The sequence below is a fragment of the Doryrhamphus excisus genome, chromosome 2, assembly GCF_030265055.1.
Source record: "Doryrhamphus excisus isolate RoL2022-K1 chromosome 2, RoL_Dexc_1.0, whole genome shotgun sequence".
NCBI lineage: Eukaryota > Metazoa > Chordata > Actinopteri > Syngnathiformes > Syngnathidae > Doryrhamphus > Doryrhamphus excisus.
In genome coordinates, this window is record NC_080467.1 from 5,417,725 (window position 1) to 5,437,194 (window position 19,470).

A 19,470-nucleotide genomic window follows, 5' to 3' on the forward strand; every position below is an offset into this window, starting at 1 on the left:
ACCTAACCCTGTCACTGTATGCAATTAGAAGATCAATGACTGTCATGATATCGTCAGCGCAGTGTCAAAGCATCGGTCTCCAGCGCAAGGCAGTTTTATCCATCGTGAGCGCAGAAATCGATCGTTTTGTGTGCTAACGATCGATGGCGCAGATCCATTGTTAGCACGTAGTATATATATATATATATTTTTTTTTTTCTCACGTAGTATATTTACCTAGAAGAAGCAGAAATCGATTGCTTTGTGTGCTAACGATCGATCGCGCAGATCCATCGTTAGTGCGTAGTATATATATATTTTTTTCTCATGTAGTATATTTACTTAGAAGAAGCAGAAATCGATTGTTTTGTGTGCTAACGATCGATCGCGCAGATCCATCGTTAGCACGTAGTATTTATTTATTTTTTTCACGTAGTATATTTACTGAAATCGATCGTTTTGTGTGCTAACGATCGATCGCGCAGATCCATCATTAGCACGTAGTATTTTTGTTTTTTTCACGTAGTATATTTACTTAGAAAAAGCAGAAATCGATCGTTTTGTGTGCTAACGATCGATCACGCAGATCCATCGTTAGCGCGTAGAATTTTTTTTTCACGTAGTATATTTACTTAGAAGAAGCAGAAATCGATCGTTTTGTGTGCTAACGATCGATCGCCCAGATCCATCGTTAGCGCGTAGTATATTTATTTATTTTTTTTTGCGTAGTATATTTACTTAGAAGAAGCAGAAATCGATCATTTTGTGTGCTAACGATCGATCGCCCAGATCCATCGTTAGCGCGTAGTATATTTATTTATTTTTTCTTGCGTAGTATATTTACTTAGAAGAAGCGGAAATCGATAGTTTTGTGTGCTAACGATTGATCGCGCAGATCTATCGTTAGCGCGTAGTATATTTTTTTATTATTATTTTTCCTCATGTAGTATATTTACTTAGAAGAAGCAGAAATCGATCGTTTTGTGTGCTAATGATCGATCGCGCAGATCCATTGTTAGCGCGCAGTATATTTTTTATTTATTTTCGCGTAGTATATTTACTAATTTCACACCCTGAATATACCGAGGTAGCGACGTGATTTACCACATATAGATACATAATTACCATACAGGTACCATACGGCTAAGCTAATATGCACCAAGGCAAAAACAGGACAAAACCATCAAGTTTCATCGAGACAAACGCGACCTGAAATGACCCAAGCGTCAACATGACGTTACTCATCGGAAGTATCGCTCTCAGTATCGCTATCACAGCATCGCTATCACAGCATCGCTGCGTATATTTCCTTAACTGTCCTCCAAGGCGGCGTGTTTTTCTGTCAGGAGAGCTTCATCCTGCAGCACGCGTCCGCCATCTTTGAATGGGTCTTCTGCGTCATCATCATGCTCTTCTACGGAACGTTCGCCTTCGAGTTTGCCGGCATGTCAGGCGATACCATGGTGGTTCTGGCCAGAGGAGGCGCTCTGGGCTCACTGGGGCGGGAACACAAAGTGGACGCGATGGGAACCCTGGGAGGCCCGAGTCCACTCTCTCAACCGCACCCGACGGAGAACATGTCCATCCTGTAGGCCACACGCAATAATCCTTCCGAGAGTTGAATTATTATTCATCTCCAGCCGTGATCGTCTGGACGCTTGGAACTCAAGCGGCTTGATCCAGACCGAGCAGAAGCGACGGTTCAAACCCCGGCAAAAGAAGTCAACATGCTTTTTTTTTTGGAGGGCTCCAAGAAGCTAACTGCATTTTGCACAAGTGTGAAACCAAATTTCCCAGCCATCCAGCTAAGCCCTGCCTTCAATGATTCTCGTGGGGGGCGGCGTAGAAGAGAAACTGTGCCCCCCCTCCGACCCGCCCCGCCCCTGCCGTCTCAACAAGTGACCTTGGATGAGTTCCTCTTCAGGTGATTGCCTTTTCATTTGGTGTAGTGCGCTCGTGCATGGTAAAAATGGCTGCTGGCCAGCCGAGCCGACAGTATTGTTTGGGTGTTGGAGAGCAGGAAGGTCAGACCTGAGAGAAAGGATGAATGCAATAAGATGTCTTAATATTTTCATATACATAAGTGTTGCCTTTTTCCATATATGAAAGGGGGCCTGTTATCAAGTATACAAGGGATCGCCACATATAAAAAGTGCGTTATAAATTAAATTTATTATTCATTTATTTTCTACCGGGTACACCCTGGACTGGTGGCCAGCCAATCACAGGGCACATATAGACAAACAACCATTCACACTCACATTCATACCTATGGACAATTTGGAGTGGCTAATTAACCTAGCATGTTTTTTTTGGAATGTGGGAGGAAACCGGAGTACCCGGAGAAAACCCACGCATGCACCCACATCCACACAGAGATGGCCGAGGGTGGAATTGAACCCTTGTCTCCTAGTCTGTGCACTAACCACTCGTTCGCCGTGTTGCCCTAAATTTATTAATTAATTCATTCATTTTCTACCGCTTTTCCTCACGAGGGTCGCGGGGGGGCTGGAGCCTATCCCAGCTGTCGAGAGGCGGGGTACACCCTGGACTGGTGTTTTTTTTGGAATGTGGGGGGAAACCGGAGTACCCAGAGAAAAAAAAAAAGGGAATTTTAGTCCCAACATCCACAATCCTTATGAATGAACACACGTCTTTCCCTTTTCTGTGCCTTCTAAAGATACAACAACAGCTAAAAAGACGCAGCTAATTAATACTTGTAATGGGACACATCGATTCCACCTAGAAAGTCCGCTATTAGTTTTACCGCGCATGCCTCATTGACTATTCTGTTTGATTATATCGGCACATGTAGACATGCGATTGGAATATTCCTTTCCGTGTATAGCATTGTTTTCGGAAAGGTCATTCGGAAAGAGAAAAACTCCTCATGTAAACATTGATAATGAAATGAACGGTTTTGCCCACCACTGGTGTCCTATTACATGCATTTTTAGTTACCTCTTTTTATCTGTTTTTATATCTTTAGAACGCACAGAAAAGACATAAGATGAGGATTGTGGATGATGGGTAAAGTTCAAAATAAGGTGCGGTTCTCGTTGGAACACGTCCATCCCTACTTTACATAGCAGGTCCCCTTTAATAGAGCAAGTGCTTCAATCCCAAGAATAAAGGTAGTGGTAGCGCTGGTGCATCTTCCACCCAATGCACCATTTTTCCACAAATGTTACATTCAGGTTTTTTGGGTTTTTTTTTTTTCCATAAGTGTTTCTCACTGCCTCATACATTTTTTAACTTCTTTCAAGTCAAAACTCAAAACACAAGCAGACCTCAAAGAGTATTCTATTCTGTGCCAAAGAACACGAGAGAGTGCCAATCCCATCCTGGTGCAGGTAGAAAAGAGGGAGTGGGGGGCGGGGGGGTGTCTGCATCTCATTGGATGGCCCTTTCATACGCTGATAATTACGCACCACATCAAGCTGTATGCAAAGGGAAAACAAGCTGTGTGTGGTTGGCCTCGGTGTTAAATGTAAACAGCGTGTGCCAAATATCAGACAGTGCCTGCAGCCTCGGCGCTAACACGCACACGGCTAGCCGCTATCGCTGTTGTTGTCATGTCACATTCCTGATAAGCAATATACTACACTGCTTTATTCTTTTTCTACTATGGACACCTCATTAGGTACACCTGCAGGTTCCAGATTGATACAGTAAACCATATATATAATAATAGATTAATAAATCATGTTGTTTTGTGGTTTAATACGGCCCCGTATGTCAACATGACATATTTGGCCAAATTTTCTTTTTCCTACATGAAGCATTTTCCAAGCCTAAATGTGGCTACATGCGCTAAAATACAAATATAAGGCATTCAGAAGACACATTCAAAGTGTTCTACACTGGTCACTAGGTGTCAGTACTGTCGGGTGAGACACAAGCACCAGACTCGATTCCTGGAACAACAGGCTTTTATTGAAGGGTCAAATGATCTAACAACATGCACAATAATCCCTACCACGACACGGGTCGTTATCCACGCCAAGGTTAAACTGAACTCTGAATTCCCAGCGTCACTTCCTGTCAGCTCCCACTGAGCTCCAACACATTCACAGCAGCACACACAAACACAAGCCGTGTCTTATTTTCTGTCATTTTGTCTACTATATTGGGTAATAAGCGTTTAAAGGTGACTATAGGGGTGTTATTTCATGTCTGGGGGACTCTAATGATGTTAAAAGAGTATTTAGAAGGTTGTAAATAGGTTTTCTGTGGTCAAATGGCAAAAATATTACATAAAAAATTAAGGAATTGAACTTCACGGCCGACTAACTGTGATAAACGAGGCATTACAGTGTAATATTTGCAGCTAGCTGCATGTAGCGTGACATATGGCCATAAGATGGTCAGTCCCAGTCGCTTCATTTTTCATTATTATAATAATGTAGGTGTACCTAATGCTGTGTCTTTGGACATGTGAAAACTGTTCATACCAACATGTCATCCAGGGGTGTGGCAAGCGTGTTAGTACACGCTTGCGTGGTAATGACGTCATTCCACGTTTTTTTATATAGCTTTCAAGGGTATGTGTTTTTTTTTATCATCAGGAGACTTAAATGTAAACATCAGCATACTGAACTGGAAAGACGCGTTTTTATCACCAGCTTTACTGGGCTTTGGCTCCCTCTGCTGGTGGAAACATACCGTTGCAGATTAGGCAAGCTTGTCTTTATACACTGTGGACCCAGTTTATTGTTTTCCATTTTAAGTGTTCATTTTTTTAAAGTCTTCTTTTGTTTAATTCAAATCTAAGCAGTCAATTACTAAACGTTTTCTTATGTAAGACTTGGACCTGTAAGAAATCTGGAAAAGTTTCACTTCGAACACCAGCTTTACTGATTTATGTCTCCCTCTACTGGTCAAACCTCTCAGTGCAGTTTAGCTACATTTCCTTACCGGCTACGCCTTAAAGGGGAACTGCACTTTTTTGTGGGGGAGGTGGGCGCTTTTGCCCATCATCCGCAATCTTTTTGTGAGCACACGTCTTTCTCTTATCCACGCATTCTAAAGATATAAAAACATATAAAATGAGGCAGCTAATTATATGTAATATGTAAAAAAAAATACATGTAATGGGACACACCTAGCAATTTATTCATTCATTTTCTACCATTATCCTCACGAGGGTCGCGGGGGTGCTGGAGCCGATCCCAGCTGTCTTCGGGCGAGAGGCGGGGTACACCCTGGACTGGTCGCCAGCCAATCACAGGGCACATATAGACAAACAACCATTCACACTCACATTCATACCTATGGACAATTTGGAGTGGCCAATTAACCTAGCATGTTTTTGGAATGTGGGAAAAAAACGGAATACCCGGAGAAAACCCACGCATGCACGGGGAGAACATGCAAACTCAACACAAAAGATGGCCAACGGTGGAATTGAACCCTGGTCTCCTAGTCTGCACGCTAACCACTCGATCGTCGTGCCACCCTAAATTTATTATTATTTTTATTATTATTATATACATATTTGCCATTCAACATTTACGACCAATTTGGAGTCGCTAATTAACCTAGCATGTTTTTGGAATGTGGGAGGAAACCGGAGTACCCGGAGAAAACCCACACATGCACGGGGATAACATGCAAACTCCACACAAGAGATGGCCGAGGGTGGGATTGAACTCGGGTCTCCTAGCTGAGGTCTGCGCGCTAACCACTCGACCGCCGTGCAGACCCTAGCAATGTTAATAACAATAATAATAACAATGTAGCTTAGTTCATAAGCAGGAAATGGAGCATTATTGTCTCTTTTTATCTGTTTTTATATCTTTAGATATAATAGACAAACAACCATTCACACTCACATTCATACCTATGGACAATTTGTAGTGGCCAATTAACCTAGCATGTTTTTGGAATGTCGGAGGAAACTGGACTACACGGAGAAAACCCATGCATGCACGGGGAGAACATGCAAACTCCACACAGAGATGCCCGAGGGTGGAATTGAACCCTGGTCTCCTAGCTGTGAGGTCTGCGCGCTAACCACTAGACAGCCCCTAGCAATGTTAATAACAATAATAATAACAATGTAGCTTGGTTCATATGCAGGAAATGGAGCATTATTGTCTATTTTTATCTGTTTTTATACCTTTAGAACACACAGAAAAGAGAAAGACGTGTGTTTATGTCTCACATAAGGATTGTTGGTGATGGCCATATTTTTTTTTTGACAAGTTTAGCATTTGAAGTGATTAAAGATGTTCTTATGAATGCAAATGTAAACAGTCCATTTGTACACATGTGGTTGTATACTGTATACTATACTGTAAGTATTTGCTACCTGCCTTCAAGGTCTCGTCGTCTGGTTTACTGACCTTTGCACTCAGGAAGTGTTAGGACACGCCAGCTCCTGTCTAAGCCCAATCCGCTCTCTCCCGTGTTTTTATTTTTATTGAGTATTGTTTTGCGTGATGTATATGTAGTCTAGATGCTTTCATCCTTTATTTGTGTTCACGGAAAGCCTGCACAAGGAAAACATTCCTGTATGGCACGCTTGTGCTGCTCCCATCCCATCCATACGTAGCTCCGGCATCTGGAATGGGTCACCTTTAACCTCAACTCTTGTTGGGATGCAACATGCTGCCTATGTGCCTTATGACCATGATGATGATGATGATGATGATGATGCATTACTTTGATATTGGAAACCAAAGAGGTTGTCAATTCTATTTTGGTGACGTCATAAGATTGTCAACTGTATCTATGCCTTAATGTTCAACCAATAAAACGTTGTAGAAATATGCACACCTCCGCGTATCCTCCACTCCACGCTTTCTTTTTACGGGCTGAGATATTCACTCCTTCCGTTTGCTCTACTGACCAACGACAGACATGGAAGACTGACCTGGATCACCAAGGAATATTCTCCCCCAGGGAAACAACACAGGCCTTCATGAAGGCTCAGCACTGACGCTTGCGTTCAACTCTTTCTCTACAATCCATCCATTCATCCTTTTGTCTGTCCATCCATCATGAATCCATCCGTCCATCCATCCTTCCGTCTGTCAATCTATCCTTCCAGCCATCCTTCCATCCATCCATCCATTCATCCTTCCGTCTGTCCATCTATCCTTCCTTCCATCCATCCATTCATCCTTCTGTCTGTCCATCTATCCATCCATCCATTCATCCTTCCATCTGTCCATCTATCTTTCCAGCCATCTTTCCATCCATCCATCCTTCCGTCTGTCAATCTATCCTTCCAGCCATACTTCCACCCATCCATCCATTCATCCTTCCGTCTGTCCATCTATCCTTCCTTCCATCCATCTATTCATCCTTCCGTCTGTCCACCGATCCTTCCTTCCATCCATCCTTCCACCCATCCATTCATCCTTCCGTCTGTCCATCTATCCATCCATTCATCCTTCCGTCTGTCCATCTATCCATCCATCCATCCATTCATCCTTCCATCTGTCCATCTATCTTTCCAGCCATCCATCCGTCCATCCAGCCATCAGTCTGTCATTCTATCCATCCTTCCACCTGTCCATCTATCCTTCCTTCCATCCATCCATTCGTCCTTCCGTCTGTCCATCTATCCATCTATCTTTCCAGCCATCTTTCCATCCATCCATCCATCCTTCCGTCTGTCAATCTATCCTTCCAGCCATCCTTCCACCCATCCATCCATTCATCCTTCCGTCTGTCCATCTATCCTTCCACCCATCCATCCATCCTTTCCGTCTGTCCATATATCCTTCCTTCCATCCATCCATTCATCCTTTTGTCTGTCCATCTATCCTTCCTTCCATCCATCCTTCCACCCATCCATTCATCCTTCAGTCTGTCCATCTATCCACCCATCCATTCATCCTTCCGTCTGTCCATCTATCCATCCATCCATTCATCCTTCCATCTGTCCATCTATCTTTCCAGCCATCCATCCGTCCATCCAGCCATCAGTCTGTCAATCTATCCTTCCTTCCATCCTTCCACCCATCCATCCTAGCCATGCATTCATCCATCCTTCCACCCATCTGTCCTTCTATCCATCCATCCCTCCACCCATCAGTTCATCCACCCATCTCTCCATCCATCCATCCATCCTGGCTTCCCCTGACCATGGTGTTGTGTATGATGGAGCCAACACAATGAAGATATTGTCTTCATATTTTCACTTTCTTGTTGTTTCCCCAATCTCATTTTTAAAATAACTTTATTCTTGTAAACGGTTTCTATTGTTGATAGAAACCGTTGTTTTATTACAACATTTCAGTCATTTTGGTCAAACTATTTCAGCTTTTTTCTTGGAAAGGTAACTTGATTATTTCAATGATTTATTCCAATTGTTAATAATATTAATATTCCAATCATATTTGGACTTCATTTTTATAACACCAGCATCCTAATTACCCCCCCCCCCCCCAAACAAAACAAAAGGCACCCAGAGATTTGAATCGATAGCTTTAATTTTCAGTGTGAAATTATTTACAATGTCCAGACATGCGAGTATAAAGGACGTGGATCACAACAGCCGCTGATGGAATATTCCACGGAGGAATTCAATCAATACTTTCTGTACAATTAAGACCTTGCAAAAAAGTCAACATGCCCTCCCCCCCACTCTCCCAAATTAGCTGATGCATTGGTGCGTTTGTTTCAAGGCGCCAGGCCGGGCCACGGACAGGAAGTGAAGAGGAAGAAACCAAGTCAGAGACAAAGTAAGGCACTCGGTAAGCAGCGCTTAGGAAAATAAGGCAATAGTGGCTCGCTGGCATTTAGTGTAACTGTAACATGCTTTTATGGAACTGGACCCCCCCTCTCCCGCCCCCCACTTCCTGTTGACCTGTTTGTTGAGCAGGAATTGGGGCTGGAAAGATTCCTTGAGGTGGTGGCGATTCGTGATTGGACATTTATTGGTAAAGAGGAGGATGAAGAGCAAGCAGCAAGCAACAATTGATAGGATGGAAGAGAAGATGGACGTCCCCAGCAATGTTTGCTCTTCTGGTTCCCAGGAGAGCTTACGTAGCCTCACCTCCTCCTCCTCCACCCCTACCCCCCATGGAGAACTTTGCTTTGATTTCTTTTTAGCTTGTGTTGATTCAGTTGAGCCTTTTACACAACCAGCTTTTTGGGAATCTCCCAAGTAAACTCTGCCCGACCAAAGTGGCCGTAGGTGGCCGTCTGCTGGTAGATGGGCCTCTTCAGCTGCAGTTCCCTGCACACAAACCATTGGGAACCATTGGAAAAGCATTGGAAACCTTTGGAAAACCATTGGAAAAGCATGGAGACCATTGAAAAAAACATTGGAAATACTGGGAAAATTGAAAAACATTGCAAAAACATTGGAAACCATTGGAAAACCATTGGAAACCATTGGAAAGCCATTGGAAAGCCATTGGAAACTATTGGAAAAACATTGGAAAACCATTGGAAAGCCATTGGAAACTATTGGAAAAACATTGGAAACCATTGGAGACCATTGGAAACCCATTGGAAACCATTGGAGACCATTGAATAACCATTGGAAACCATTGGAAAACCATTGGAAACCATTGAATAACCATTGGAAACCATTGGAAAACCATTGGAAACTATTGGAAAACCATTGAAAAACCATTGGAAACCATTGGAAAAACCATTGGAAATATTGGGAAAATTGAAAACCATTGGAAAACCATTGGAAAACCATTGAATAACCATTGGAAACCATTAGAAAAGCATTGGAAACCATTGGAAAATCAATAGAAAACCATTGTAAACCATTGGAAAACCATTGGAAAAACATTGGAAACCACTAGAAGATGGAATGATCAGCAACACAACATCAGCCCATGTCCCACAAGCACAGCGGCACAAGAGCGGAACGAGCGGCCGTTGGGACCACTGGCATCTCCAAACGTTTCCCAGCCGTGGTTCAAATGACAGTATGCCACTTGACTCATTTTTGCTGTTGTTTTACAAATATTTCAACATTCTTCTTGAATAATAATCTCCATAAAAAAATCCAAAAAACAAATAAGGAACAAGAAAGTTATACCCCGGGTATAACTTTCCCACTTTTGGACAGATTTAGTAGGGATACTCAATTGTTTTAGGCCACCATTAAATTTACACAAGTACACACAATCTACACTGAAACCTTTCTGTCCAGTGGACAGTGATCAATTATGTAATAATCATTATTATATTATTAATTAGCCTATTATTATTACTATCATCATTATTCTTATTCTGATTATTACTAATACTAGTAGGCTAGTATGAACCTGCTTATTGGCTTTCTTATTAGCCTGCTTTTGCCCTATTATATGAAATTAGTCTTCATTAGAGTTTTTTTGTTAAAATAAATAAATTAATTAATTTAAAAAATCAATAAAAAATATCAAATTATTTAGACTAAAATAGGCCTAATGACGCCAAAGGTAGAAACCTTTTTTCTGATGAAAGATGAGAGTCTAATCTTTGGCGACCTCTAGTGGTAAATACTCGTACTTCTATTGGGGAGAAAAAGGCATAGAGCGTGTCGTTGTTTACCTGACAATGACCCCTGGCCTCAGGTCAAAGTTCTTGTTGACGATGTGGAGCAGCTCAGACTCGGTTTTACTGGAGGAGCCGTAGGTGAACAAGGAGATGGACAGAGGGTGAGCCACCCCGATGGCGTAGGACACCTGTCAGGACATCAGGTGGAGACTCGGATGAGCCGTTATCCCATGCATAGCGCTTTAGAAGACAAGAAGTCTCACCTGGACCAGAACCCTCCTGCATAGCTTGGCCTTGACCAAGGACTTGGCCACCCAGCGAGCGGCGTAAGCGGCCGAGCGGTCCACTTTGGAGAAGTCTTTGCCCGAGAAAGCTCCGCCCCCGTGAGCGCCCCAGCCTCCGTACGTGTCCACGATGATCTTACGGCCTGTGACGCCAGCGTCTCCCTGATGGACCACCAAAAAACAGGTCAGACTCCGTGTAGGTTCCAGCTGGGGGTCTGGGTCTAATGAGGCCCACCTGAGGTCCTCCGATGACGAAGCGGCCGCTGGGCTGCAGGTGGTAGATGGTCTTGTCGTCCAAGTACTTGGCGGGAACCACAGCGTTGATCACCTGTTAAAAAAACAAACAACTTAACGATGAAGGAAAGAGTCTCATATAAGACCACCCTGAATATAAGATACTCTTTTTTTAGAAACTTTTTTTTGGAAAAGTAAATTCATTTCCAACATTTCAGAATCAGTATTTTTATTATTTGTTTTATTTTTTGTTTTGATTTTATTTTTTGTTTGTATTTTTTATATTTATTTTTTTTGGTTTTGTTGATTTTATTTTTGTTATTATTTTGTATATATATATATATATATATATATATATATATATATATTATTTATATATTTATTATTTTTTATTTATAAACAGCTTTATGGAAAATTTATTTTTTGTTTTATTATTATTTTGTATTTATTTATGTATATATTATTATATATATTTATTCATTCATTCATTCATTTTCTACCGCTTTTTTATTTTATTATTTATATATTATTTTATTATTTTATTATTTTATTTTATTATTTATATATTATTTTATTATTTTATTATTTTATTTTATAAACAGCTCTATGGAAAATTTATTTTTTGTTTTATTATTGTTTTGTATTTATATATTATATAAATATGTATATATTATTATATATATGTATTCATTCATTCATTCATTTTCTACAGCTTTTTTATTTTATTATTTATATATTATTTTATTATTTTTTGTTTTATTATTTTTTGTTTTATTATTATTTTGTATTTATATATATATATATATATATATATATATAATATAATTATGTATATATTATTATATATATGTATTTATTCATTCATTTTCTACCACTTTTTTAATTTTATTAGTTATATATTATTTTATTATTTTTTATTTTATAAACAGCTCTATGGAAAATTTATTTTTGTTTTATTATTTTGTATTTATATATAATATATACATATATATATATATATATAATATATATATATAATATATATAATTATTTTATTATTTTATTATTTTTTATTTTATTTTCTAAACAGTTCTATGGAAAAATAGGTCATCTTTGAATGTTCTGAACTCCTGTTTCCATGCTAACGTCAATCTATCTGATAGATGAAGATGTCCAAACCTTCTCCTTGAGGACCTTCTTCTGCTCTTCCAGAGAAATGTAGTCGTCGTGTTGCACGGAGATGACGATGGTGTGGACCCTCCTGGGGATGACAGCGCCATCTTTCTGGTCATAATGCACCGTCACCTGATTGGATGAAAATGAACCGGAGGTCATGTGACGTCAAAGAGGTTTAGTGTAAAACACTTCATGATACTTTTATTATCTTGTATATGTATTATATGTGACTTATGAGCTCCTTGAGGTTTATGCGTCCTCTTAGAGCAAAGGTCAAACTCAGCACCCCCCCCCCCCCCCCGGGTGTTCTATAGTACATTATGCAACAGCCAACACTGAACTTGAAGTGAGCAAGTATAGCAAGGGGTAAATGGTTGGGGTTCTGTAGTAAATTAAACAAACCATTTTGGGTCAGAAGAAGGAAGTCCATGGAAACAGTGCAAAGAATGGTGCAGATTCTGGAAGATCTAGAAAGCTTTCTGTGCATGTTATTGTGTGTAGCTACTCTACAGGAGTCCACAACTCAATACATTCATTCATTCATTCATTTTTCATTTCATTTTAATAATAAAACAAAATAATAAATTTTCCATAAAGCTGTTTATAAAATAAAAAATAATAAAAATATATATAAATAATAAAATAAATACATATAATATATATAAATATAAAATAATAATAAAAACAAAAAATAAAATCAACAAAACAAAAAAATAAACAAAAAATACAAACAAAAAAATAAACAAAAAATAAAAAAATAAACAAATAATGAAAATACTGATTCTGAAATGTTGGAAATTAAATGTTTCTAAAAAAAGAGTGTCTTATATTCAGGGTCACAGGAGTGCTGGAGCCTATCCCGGGCGGGGTACACCTTGGACTGGTGGCCAGCCAATCACAGGGCACATATAGACAAACAACCATTCACACTCACATTCATAATTATAGACAATTTGGAGTGGCTAATTAACCTAGCATGTTTTTGGAATGTGGGAGGAAACCGGAGTACCCGGAGAAAACCCACGCATGCACGGGGAGAACATGCAAACTCCAACAGAGATGGCCGAGGGTGGGATTGAACTCGGGTTTGCGCGCTAACTGCTCAACCGCCGTGCAGCCCCAACTCAATACAAAGCAACCAATATGAGTATAATTGTTCCCCTTTTAAGGAAAACTGCACTTTTGGGGGGATTCTGCCCATCATCCGCAATCCGTATGTGAGAATTGAATGTTTCTGTGTGTTTTAAAGATATAAAAACAGCTAAAAAAAGACGTGTGTTCACATCTCATATAAGCAACCTAAAAAAGTGCACTCAAAACACATAACTTTAGCAATGTAAGTGCCGCAAGGCATGCTGGGTAGCCAGAAGCACTCCCAGTATATGATTTTTTTTTGTGAACCACCCCCCACCCTCAGGTCTGAGACCCGGTTTTTGGCCTTTAACCCCAAAAAAGCAACCTGCTAGCAAAAACTCACCTGGGTTTTGGAGTCTGGGCGCAGCCACGGAATGGTTCCGTTGCGTCTGAGTTCCGCCATCTTGGAATTGAGTTTGTGGGCTAAGACGATGGTGAGAGGCATGCACTCCTCCGTCTCATCGGTGGCGTAGCCGAACATCAGACCCTGAAGATGATGCCAAGGTCAAGGTGTGGAATGTTTTGCGTTCAAAATCCACTTTAGGATGGAAGATTAAAGAGTCCTACCTGGTCCCCGGCGCCAATGTCCTCCTCCTTGCGGTCCACATGGACCCCCTGAGCGATGTCTGGACTCTGCTGCTCCAGAGCCACCAGAACGTTACACGTCTTGTAGTCGAAACCTGTAAAAGAACACAAAGCAGGTAAGGATATTTCTGCAGAGTCAACCCTCTTGTTATCCGGCAAGTTTGCAAATAAGAGATTATTTTTTATTTATTTATTGTGCCATTAATCCATTTATTGATGATTGTGACAGATCTATTCTTAACATTATGCTCGTGAAACAATGACATTTTCTCGTTAGATTCAAAGTTTTTTTCTCCGAATATTTTGACTTTATTCTCGTAAAATTATAGCTTTTTTTCTTCAATTTCTGCTGTTTTTCCTACTATTTTTTTGTGTTATTATGTTTGCTATGTAACATTCTTCTTTCAATTACGACTCTATTCTCGTAGGATTTTAACCTTGTTCCCATCACATGAGAACAAACTTTTTACGCAACCGAATTTTCCAAAAAAACCCCACATCTTTATTCGTTATTTTGTTAAAGCTGTTTTTTTTTTCAATATCTGCTGTTGTTTTATTCTTTAATTTTCCAACTATTTATTTATTTATTTATTTTGCTAGTTAACTTTTTTTTCGCATAATATTCTTTGTTATATAACTCTATCTACAGAAAAACCAAATCCATACATAAACAGGAAGTTGGTACCTTTGCAGACCCGAGTTCAATTCCACCCTCGGCCATCTCTGTGTGGAGTTTGCATGTTCTCCGGGTACTCCGTTTTTTTTCCCACATTCCAAAAACATGCTAGGTTAATTAGCGACTCCAAATTGTCTATAATTATGAATGTGAGTGTGAATGGTTGTTTGTCTACATGTGCCCTGTGATTGGCTGGCCACCAGTCCAGGGTGTACCCTGCCTCTCGCCTGAAGACAGCTGGGATAGGCTCCATCACCCCCGCGACCCTCGTGATGATAAGCAATAGAAAATGAATGAATGAATAAATCATTATAATGTGCCACAGGACAATTAAAAAAGGCCCCCGGGTCACACTTTGGACACCTCATGGTTCAAATGAGGTTATTTGTTGCGTTTGTATTGATATCTTTTGATGAATATTGCATCATATCGGCTGAGTAGTGAGCAGTCCTGGGGTAGGCTCCAGCCCGATTACATAGTGTTACCTTTATCGGAGTTGTCGTAGCCGATGTGTTTGATGGCGTCCCTCACCACCTTCTGGTAGTCCACGTTGGCCCGGGACGTGATCTCTCCACAGAGCAGCACCATGCCCGTCTTACACACCGTCTCTAAGGAGGACAACATCAACATGCGTTTTTTTTTCCCCCCGTCAGACTTTGACCTTTTTCGAGAAGAGATGTTGCAAGGCTCCGCATGGGTTATCAGAGGGTTGTCAAGGTCGAGGCTACAAGTGATAGCTTTTTCTAAAGTTCAATACACGGGATCAAGTGGATCGAGTGGAAGAAACTCGGTGAGACACCCTGGTGAACTTTGACCTTTAGGTAGGAATGTGAAGAGTAGCGTGCTTGTAATTTACTCACCACACGCCACTTTGGCGTTGGGGTCCTGCTTGAGGTGGGCATCCAGGACGGCGTCGCTGATCTGGTCGCAAATCTTGTCTGGGAAAACGGATAAGGAAGCGTCAAGTCAGACAGAACTAATCAATCCAGGAGTCCATGTTGACACGTGTGGTGGCTCTGGTGCAGGAGGGGATGGATGGTGGGGGGGGGGGGGGGATAAGGGGGGCGGGGGTGCGCCAACTCTCCAAAACAGGAAGTGTTTTGTGCACGGTGGAAGGACAATGGCTGACTGGGCGCCCCCCATTCATGTGTCCGTCTTTGTGTGCCCCCCCCCCCCTTTCCCCCCCACACTCACCAGCACCATGATGAAGCAATGCAACACACGGCTTACATCAGCAGCATTTCCTCAGCACTGACCGATATTCCAATACTGCTATCAATAAGTACTCGGGAATAACAATACACATTCCATCTTTTTCCCAACTTGACTATAATGGCTGCCTGGTTTTGCTAAATGGTTTTTAAGACACACCTGAAACCTGATTAAAAAAATGATGATGATGATTATTATTATTATTTTCATTTTAAAATGTTAGAGTTAGTAATAATATAATTTAAAAAAAATATATATATTTTAAAAAATTATATACAAAATATATATATATTTATATATATAAATGTATATATATTAATATAATATATAAATATAAATATATATATTTTAAAAAAGCATTTGTATGATATTATCATTTATATATATGACATAATAAATAATATACAATGATAAAAATAATGTATGAAATGTACAAAATTTCTATGATATTATTATTATTATTATTATTATTGTTGTTATTATGTATCTATGACAGTATATAATAAATAATGATAAAAATATAACAAAAATAATTGTAATTTGTGTCATATTATTGTATTATTAATATTGATATATATTACAGTATATACTGTATACAATTATAACAAATATAACAATTCTAAATAATTTGTATTATATCATTATTTATTTATATCATATACATATTTCATATATAAGTGATAAATTATATAAATTATTTACATTTTATTATATGTATGAATTATGAAAAAAACACATTCCATGTAATTAGTAATTTAAATTAAATAAATATAAAAGATGTAATATATATTTACATTTTTGTAGGCGTTTTTTGCTGCATGAAGAAATCTGAATAAAAAATGTCTAAAAATAATAAATGATTTGACACCATAATCTGTTATTGATGGCCTCGTAGCGCTCTGTGCTTCTTCCTTGCATGCCAGAAAGTGTGGCTTTGATTCCTGGCCAAGGTGTGCATCAGGAAGGTGAAAAAAAAAGTATATGAATATATAAACTATTATATGTACATACTGTATATAAATATATTTTAGATTATTAAAATATTTTGGAAATTTTGTTTTTATTTTTGCTGTATTTGCTTTGGATTTTATAAATATGAAAAAATAAGGAATAATAATGAAAATGTCCAAATAACTTGGCGTGGGTAAAAAAGTGTTTATTGACTATCTGTGGGAAAAGAGCAGACGTGTATGTTTAGTGTATGTTATCAAACACGTGTGCAACTATGATGCCATCCAAGCCGTACAAATATCAACAAGTATCCAAACATATACTAAGTCAGTAGTATGCAGGGGCCTTGTACTAAAATGTAAAATAGTACTTTTTGTGTAGTAAATGTGAATTTCGTCAATTCGAATGATTTAATGTTCAATTTTTGAGTGTGTGAAGCTGGTGTGGGTGTTTACTGATTATCCACGCAGCAAGCAGGACTTTGACACAGTGGCAGGGGAGGGGGGGGACACGGGGGGGTTAAAAGGATCGGACCTTAGTTTGGTAAAGAACACCGAGACAGGAGAGCCCCCCCTGTGCCAAAAATGCCAGCTCGAGAGACTACTCACTTTTCCAGCAACATGCAACCTTACACCACGCTTGCACATGGGATACCCCCCCCCTTCTGCCCCCACACCCACCCACCCACTAACCAGTGAGTGAAATCACTATGAATGGGATGCCAAACATGCTTTTATGGAGTAAAGAGTCGAAGCTTTGTAGAAGTCAATCTCACCTGGATGTCCTTCCCCCACAGACTCCGACGTGAACATGAACGAGCCGTCCTCCGGCAAGTCACCCATTTTGCTTTTTTTTTTTTTTCTTTCAGGGGGGGAGAAAGAGGAGGAGTTGTGAAAGGAAAGGGTTCCTCACTTCCCACAGGCGAGCACGTCCAGGCCGAGGTCTCTTCTTCTTCTATGCACTGATATTCCTGCTTGGCTTCTTTTTTTGTGTTGGTGTGTGTGTGTGTGGGGTGGGGGGGGCCTGCAGCCGTGTGTGTGACTAAACTCCACGTCTGAGCCCACATGCTCCCATATATATGGCTGACAGGACACACACACACACACACACACGTCACATGAATCCATGGGATAGTCCATTCCAGGAGGGGGTGGATGGTGGGAGGGCGCATGATGTGTGTTTTACATGCTGCCTTTTTTTGGAGGGGGGGGGATCCCGGCTGTTTGCTCTTCACCGGTGGGACAGTCCTGTCAGTGAGACCCTGCAAAATATAGACAACCTGTGGATGGGTTGGTGGGGGAGGGGGGGGTTCATTAATTACACAATAAATGAAAATGAACTGTATAAATGTCACCGAGGAGGAGGAGCTGGAGGGGTGTTTCAGCACCTGGTTCCATAGAACAGTGGCATGAACGGAGTGAGCCCTGAAGTGTCATTCATGCGGTCTCTTTATCTTAGTGGGAGGAGGCGGGGCTGCTAGCATACACACAGAGTGTAACCTATTAGAAATGAAATCAATACATTGCAATATATTATCTTATCTTTTTTTTTCATTGTACTCATTATGTCATTCTATGGTCATATCACTTCGTACTTCGGTACGTGACAAAAAAATACATAAATAAATAATAATAATAATTAAAAAATATAAAAATAAATACAATTAAGTCAAAACAAACAAAAAAAACTTTAATTATATTAGGAAAGTTGATTATGTGATGCATTCAATTGTAATCTGATGCATGTTCAAATAAAAATTAAACCATTACCATTGCAATAAATAAATAAAAATAATAAATAAATAAATAAAAACTTTAATTGTATTAGGAAAGCAATTTAATAATAAACAAACAAATAAATAAATAAAAACTTCAAATATATTAGGAAAGCAGGAAGTGAACAAATGTAACAGTTACTGATTGTAAAAGTACCAGATGGAGGGGTAGGATTTAATAAGCTTTGCTTCTTCCTACTCCTTTTGGACATGTGGAACTGTGAACTGATTATGTGATGCATTCAATTGTAATCTGATGCACGTTCAAATGAAATAAAACCATTACCATTACCATTATTCTTAATGAAAAAATGCTGTCCGGGTTAATTGGAGGATGTCGAGGTTGCGGATGAGCGAAGATGGAATGAGGGTGGAGTTGGAGACAGAAGTTATGGGTGGATGTTGTGATGTTTTTGGGACCAATGATGATAATATCTGTTTTGTCACTGTTAAGTTTGAGGACATTGTGTTCCATCCAGGTTTTGATGGAAATTGAGGCCATGACGACGGATGATATTAACAAGTGGGAGGATGTAGAGAATGTAGAGGATGAAGCGGAGAGGACCAGGTTGTTGGATTTGGTTGTTTTTTTTTATTGCATTTTGCCGTTTGGTTTCCATTTTTTATTCACAAGGAGAATTATGGTTAGCGAAGGTGTTGAATAGCATGCTATCAAATTAGAAAGTGTTTTTTATTGACACTTTTCCATGTCTTTCTATTAATTGTGTCCTCTCAAATTCTCTCTCAAATTCCTGAATAAATTCATATAGCAAAGCAAGGGAGGCTGATACAAATACAGCAAATACTGTAATACTTTTGAGTCTTTGGTAATAAGCATGACAAAGGTGAGTATTTAGCATGTAGCGTAAGGCCAAGAGGAACATGGCGCTATGAGTTACTCTCCATGAGTGCTAAGAATTGGATTTGGAGCTAAATGCTCGTTTCCATCCTGCCCGAGGCTCTGCTCTCTTCTCTCTTTCTCTGGATGGACCATTTTCCATTTTCAAAATGGGAACATTTTTTATCTT

At 39.7% G+C, this 19,470-nt stretch overlaps 2 protein-coding genes across 2 annotated transcripts in view; one reads left to right on the forward strand and one right to left on the reverse strand.

The window, feature by feature from the left end:
* Positions 1-6,939, forward strand: part of zgc:154058 (Transmembrane protein 150A-like) — a 37,241-nt gene extending 30,302 nt beyond the window's left edge. The window contains exon 8 of the mRNA XM_058061335.1: positions 1,306-6,939. Within this exon, the coding sequence (XP_057917318.1) occupies positions 1,306-1,571 (266 nt within the window). The 3' untranslated portion in view covers positions 1,572-6,939. The remainder of the gene's footprint in view (positions 1-1,305) is intronic.
* Positions 6,940-8,405: 1,466 nt separating this feature from the next.
* mat1a (methionine adenosyltransferase 1A) lies at positions 8,406-17,714 on the reverse strand. Its single transcript, XM_058061326.1, has 10 exons — positions 17,444-17,714; positions 15,366-15,443; positions 14,991-15,113; positions 13,812-13,924; positions 13,588-13,731; positions 12,114-12,239; positions 10,957-11,049; positions 10,701-10,883; positions 10,492-10,625; positions 8,406-9,172 (listed from the first exon to the last, which is right to left on the reverse strand). Exons 1-10 carry the CDS (start codon positions 17,508-17,510, stop codon positions 9,070-9,072), a joined length of 1,164 nt encoding a protein of 387 aa, XP_057917309.1. The 5' UTR covers positions 17,511-17,714; the 3' UTR covers positions 8,406-9,069.
* Between the last annotated feature and the right edge of the window lie 1,756 nt (positions 17,715-19,470).

Coding starts and splice junctions, on each gene's coding strand:
- mat1a (XM_058061326.1), bottom strand. CDS start 17,510: ATGGGTGACTTGCCGGAGGACGGCTCGTTCATGTTCACGTCGGAGTCT. Junction 11,050..12,113: donor AGAAGGTCCTCAAGGAGAAG/GTTTGGACATCT, acceptor TTTTTTTAACAG/GTGATCAACGCTGTGGTTCC. Junction 10,626..10,700: donor GCAGGAGGGTTCTGGTCCAG/GTGAGACTTCTT, acceptor ATGTCCTGACAG/GTGTCCTACGCCATCGGGGT.